This window comes from Atta cephalotes, assembly GCF_000143395.1.
Source record: "Atta cephalotes unplaced genomic scaffold scaffold00015, whole genome shotgun sequence".
Taxonomy (NCBI): Eukaryota; Metazoa; Arthropoda; class Insecta; order Hymenoptera; family Formicidae; genus Atta; species Atta cephalotes.
Genome location: NW_012130079.1, coordinates 4681767 through 4688042, shown reverse-complemented (window position 1 = coordinate 4688042; position 6276 = coordinate 4681767). Strand labels below are relative to the sequence as shown.

Genomic DNA, 6276 nt, shown 5'->3' with positions numbered 1-6276 from the left:
GTGTGTGTGTGTGTGTGTGTGTGTGTGTGTGTGTGTGTGTGTGTGTGTGTGTGTGTGTGTGTGTGTGTGTGTGTGTGTGTGTGTGTGTATGATACACACACACGAACGCGAATAAACTATGTTGTAACCTCTCATTTGTCAGAGACAAAAAGAAGATAAGAGTGATCATTGCGACAGAGGCGGAAAGTTATTATAAAAGTTTGATATTTGGAGCGTCGAAGTTTATATTCGGTTTTAATGTAAGTCGATGCTCTTGCGTGGCGCACGAGCGAATACACCATAATCGAGCTTGTTAGTTGGCGAGAAACCGATCTGTTTACGACACTCGGGTTTTAGAACTTTCTGAGAACGAGAGATACGGATGAATTACTGGCGACGAACATTGTTACGCATCTTCGAAATAGATTAATGTTAATAAATTCGCAGCAAGGAATGAGAGAGTATTTGCGGAGATTACATCTCCGGAAAATGATTCACAAATATATTCTGATTTTTTTTCAGAAATTCTTCTCTGGGAAATATTTTTCTATGTACCGTGGTATAATTATGATAAATTCTACTTCGCGTGTGGATGTTGTACATATGCTAATTGGTTAACGTAAAGTTGATTCATTAAAGATAAAACTTTTAAATAAATCTCGCTGAATAAATTATTGTAATTTCAAGTTTTGCGTCTCCGATTTCTCTGCTAAATTGATTTCTTGTGTGTTTGTAAAATGTTGTAAAATGTTTAAATCAACTTGTTTTTATCATTCAACAGTCGGTGATTTTCTACAAATGTTTTCTATCTCATATTTCATTTTGAAATAATTAAGCTTCGTAATAATTTGATACATTATTGAGTATCTATATACATAAACTAAATCTCTCCATTGATTATCTTATCCATTTTTATATGCATTTATTTGCTTCTGTTTACATTGCCGATGCTTGTCTTCCAAAGTAAGGAGATACTCCAAAATATCAAGTACTTGAAAGTCAAAACAACATTTATAGCTTCCGCCTGAGTAGTAGCAAATTTGATTGAATGCACTCAGTACGATTGCAAATAAAAGCCATTGTATACAAATTACGGTAAAAATGTGTATTTGATATAAATAATAATATAGAAATGGAATTAAATCGTAAAATACTCAATAAATTTTATTGTGTTGTTGGTGAAATATATATATATTTTATAATTCAAATACTGCATTTCACTTTTACATTCAGATTAAATCAGTGTACATCGGCTTTAACGTGCACTAGTACGTCCAACAAAATTCACTATAAAATTGTGTTTTCGCTCACCTGATGTCGCCATTCCACTTTGTACACTGAAGGCTCGGCCTGTATGAGACAGTCGAAGTAGACGTCCGTGCCCTCGCGTATGGTGTTAGGATTCAGCGACGTGCCGAGCTGGATCTGCGTCTCTGGCGTATCTGCGAATCACGACCTTCGATAAATCGTCAAAATCGACCGGAATCCCCGGCGTCTGAATAAATAAGGAAAGAGCATCGCGAGCGCGCCCCGGGGAACAGAACCGGATTCGGGGCTGTCGTCGTTTATGAGCTTACATTGTATCTGGAGTACCCAGCCGTCCTCTATCGGCGCGGTTCCCATGATTCGATTTTCAGCTTGACACGACAAGTGTCTGCCTGCGTCTGCTTTCGTCGCCATGAAAGATAAAACGCTGGTGGTCGTGTTCCCATCGACGGACGTCTGTAACAACATTATGATAACGTTCATCCCCAGTTTCCGCCCGTCTACCCCGCCGACACCCGATATTTATTCTCTTTTTCTTCATCGACATGATCATTTGCTTACCCCCACTGTCATTAATGGCGAGAGCAACCGTTCAACCCCTATATATTAAAAGCGTATCTATCATCTGACCTGAAGGGTCAGAGCTAATCATAGTTGAAATTCTCAATTAATTTCTCGTTACTTTTCTCGAGAGATAGGCCTACTTTTTTTAACAAGTGACTTCTATCTTTTTTTAGGGCAGAACCGTCATTACGTCAAAGTTTCACTGAATTATTCAATGTATATGTATCAGATAAATTTCCGCAACTTATGTAAGAAAGTATACAAGTAATAAATAAAGATCTTACGCTTTCTCATTTTTCTATGTTGTTTATATCTCAACTGTCTTCTTTATCTAATACATCAAAAACGCATATGTCAGTACTAAGAAACTTTATTTTATGCATGTATATAGATAATGTATGCGCATATAGATAATATAATTTTTAATGTATTACTTCTATCAGTTTTTTAAATTAAAGAACAATTTTTTTTAAAGACGCGCTATTCTTTATAAATTTTACAAATTTTAATTTTTTAAAATGAAATTCTCAATTTTCTATCTAATAATTAATTAAGGTAATAGGAATTAATATAGGCATGTCAAAATACCTATTTGTTTGTATTATACAATTAATTCAACAGATAGCAGTAATAGGTGGTGCAGATTGTTCACCTGACTCGATTGTATCAGTTTATATTGCTCAATTTGTTCATTCTGTTATCGTCAGTAAAGCAAAATACAGATTGCTGTGATATGATAGCGATGTAATATTTCATAAATAAATAATTGCTTCCTAAACTATCAGAAGATTGTTATTAATTTTAGTAGTTGATGTTATCTCTATATTCATACTTTACAGCACTATATTTAGTTTATATATATTTTTGTTATATTTTTGTCTCATTTTGTTTATAATCGAAGAGAAGAAATTTCTTGTGGAATTAATGTGGTCAACCTAAGTATACTGATAGTACACACATTAATTGTATATTTTTTTTGTACTCTTGTTATTATTTCAGATTATGGATTTTAATTCAGTTGCTAAACATCGTGAGTAGATAAGCAAATAAGTAAATAAGTAAATGAGCATTGCTTGGAAAATAGTTCTTTGTGTATTCTTCTATGTCAACATTAATAAACTTATAATATTTATATACACTTATAAATTATATAAACTTATAAAAGTAACGATGAATTATTTCATTTTCTATTTTTTTAACACCTTTTTTTACAAAAAAAAAAAGGAATATACTTAGGTCATATTGAGTACATATGTATCCAATATATGCGCATAATGCTATTTCTTTTTAAATCTACTCTACCTGTATGTATTTGAATACGTCTCATATTTTTTATTAACATTCAAAAATGTTCTTTCTTTTGAATGTGACTATTAATTTTCATTTCTAGTCTTACCAAAAAATTAGAAAAAAATCGCAAGCTTAGTAGAAGATACAGAGAGAGTCTCGTTATTTTATTTACTGAAGCATATCATATATCGTTCTTCATAATAAAAAAGGCTGTTCTTTGAATATAAATTAATAATCTAACATTTTATATTCAGACTTTATTTTATATTTTATATAGTTGGAGAAAAAGTTCTGCGGAATTTTGTTAGCTCAAATACAGAATATATTTATTCATATATTATTATATACAGAATATATTTGTTGCAAAATTTTTGACTATCTGACGCGAAAGCTGAAAGTTTTTTCTAAAAGTTTGTTTTTAAAAAATGTTCCTATGACTTTTTGTTACCAAGTTACACGCGGATTAAATAAAAGAGCATTTTGATTTTAATTGCTCATAACTTCGTTAAAAATCATGGTACCGTAATTAATAAAACAGATTCTTAAAGCTGAAACGTTGCTCTATCAAAAATGATGTAATCGTCAATTTAAAAAAAAGAATATATGTATAATTGAGTCATAAAAAATGTGATATTACTGTCCTTTTTTCCATTGCGCAATGTTGATAAAGATAGTAATATCCCACACATTTTTAATTTCAAATTTCTATATATTTTACATTTAAAAAATTAGCATGATATTATTTGATAGAGCAATGTTTCAGCTTTAAGAATCTGTTTTTTTTAATTGTAGTAAGATAATTTTTAATGGAATTATGAGCAATCAAATTCAGAATGTTCTTTTTTACTTAACTCGCGGATAACTTAAGAATAAAAAATCGTAGAAACATTTTTAAAAAACGATTTTGTAAAAAAATTCCAAACTTTCACGATATAGATATCGAAAATTTTTATAAATTTTTTTTGGCACGTGACAGACTCACAAAGAAAGAAGAAAATTTTCCCTTTTTTTATGCTTATAGTTTTCTATATATAAAAATTACAAAATCCACATAAATTCAAAAAATATAGTAACCATTCGCAAGTAGAGATTTCAAGCTTTAAAACCCTTTTTTAAAATTTACATTTTGATTATTTTTAACAAAGATATTGTATATATAATTTTGAGCTAACAAAATATCGCAGAACTTTTCTTCCAATCCAATACTTTATTTTATTCTTTAAATTGGAACAAAAAATTGTAGAAAAAATTAATGGTAAGACATATTTATGATAGTTGAGATTATAACGTTCGATTTAAAACCGCGAATATCGATTCGTTTAATTTGGAAACTTGTTCAAGTAGTAAACGCCTCTGAATAATCAGACATGCATCTCCGTGGAAAACCGCGCGCCCAAGGACTTCCGATTCGATTTACACCGTCGAGACGCGCACTCAATGTAATTTGCAAGCTCAACCACGGCTCGTACAGCTCCTTAAAGTGACCATAAAATAAGGTTCTCTCTTGCGCACGTGTACCTCTGTATGGCCGTGCACAAGTGTGTCTCATTGCAAGGGTGGCAGGAGAATTATCGTTATCACGAGTACGAACTCGTGGTAAAAGCGTCGTTAAGCGTGGAATAATTTAAATCAGAGTCCACGAATTTGCGCTTGTAATTAAGGCGAATCGATGCCTTAATGAACGTCCAATACGTCGAGTGGCCGGTTAACCATTCCGTCTCGTTGCGTCTATATATACGATCGCCCAAATTTATCTCTCTCTATCCGTACAATCCTAGAAGTTTGCAAACGTACGTATCAGAATGGATAAAAACATGATAAAACCGCCTTTTTTTTCGTAAATGAATTATTCGTCAGTTAACGTTTCGTAAATAGTGGCCCGTTTGATAGCAGTGACGAGTAAATAACGTGTATTAACAACGGAAAGCGAACTTTTTTTTTTACTATCGATTTTGATCACAAAACAAATCGAATAAAGCACGTGGGTGAACGTGTGAACCAATTTTATAACAATCGATCAGTATGACCTCAAAAACATTCGTATGAGAATTGTTTTCCCTTTGTTATCCGAGCAAATACTTGTCGAATAGCTCCGAGGTGTCGAAGGAAAAAAAAACGAGAAATATTTTTTTTTCTTGTTTTTACCCTTTTTCGATTTTCGCTAAAATGGAAACTACTTTGTTAAACGCTATTATCCCCTTGGACAAAATTGTGTAACAAAATTTATATTGCGTCTCGTCAATTTAATATTATGATATAAAATAAAATCCAGATAGTTAATTTAGACTGACAGCATGTGAGGATTTTTTTTAACTTTGTTACAAATCATGTAAAATTCAAGTTTCGCTTCTGCATCTCTAATATTTCATATTTTAATTAACATCTCGTTATTTTCATACCGAAATTAAGCATAATTCATAATTTTATGCTATTTAAAAGTTCCGTAAAAGCTTACGAAAAATCAAGTTCGTGGATTATGAAGCACCAGTAATAACTCTGCTTTACGTTTCGTGAATTAAACATCCATGCTCGTGCAAACACTCGCTCCATCCAATGAACTGAGTTTAGGGATTACGCTCCACGCATAAAACAGGAATAGTGGAGGGTAGTCAGAGAAAAACGCATCGTCCACATTACTCATATTCCTGAACGAAATATAACGCAAAATTTTTCATAAAATCTCAAAATATTCCGAGCTTTTTCAACTTTCTCGCGGTGTGTCAGAAAAAGTGGATTCACACACAGTCGAGGCTTCAATCTCGCGTGAGAGCGCGACGGATGCGGGGATTCCTCTCTCCCTCCCCCTTCCCTTCCCCGCGATTCTGTCGCGCGATTAAAAAATAATCGCGGGGCAGAGAGCGCGCGCGAATAATAAATTTTGCGTCTTGCCGAGGGAATAAATCAACGGTAACGGACTTGCGCTCTAATTTCGTTCCGATGGCGGCGGAGAGCTTTGCGCCGTTTCACACGGTGGCCCGCGCAAAGATAATTACGAAATGAGATGCGCCATTCATTAAAAATATATTTCCGACTGCGCATTCCGGCGAGGTCGAATCGATTAACATAATTGCTGCAATTCCATGATACGATACGGGGGAAAAATATTCTCGTTTACGAAATATATATATATATATATATATATGTGTATATATATATATATATATATATATATATATA

At 32.9% G+C, this 6276-nt stretch overlaps 1 protein-coding gene across 1 annotated transcript in view; it reads right to left on the bottom strand.

Annotated features, from left to right (window-relative positions):
• Positions 1-6276, bottom strand: part of LOC105618097 (neural cell adhesion molecule 2) — a 79741-nt gene that overhangs the window by 9524 nt on the left and 63941 nt on the right. The window contains exons 6-7 of the mRNA XM_012199637.1: positions 1557-1701; positions 1291-1421 (exon numbers count right to left, since the gene is read on the bottom strand). Of these exons, the coding sequence (XP_012055027.1) occupies positions 1291-1421; positions 1557-1701 (276 nt within the window). The remainder of the gene's footprint in view (positions 1-1290; positions 1422-1556; positions 1702-6276) is intronic.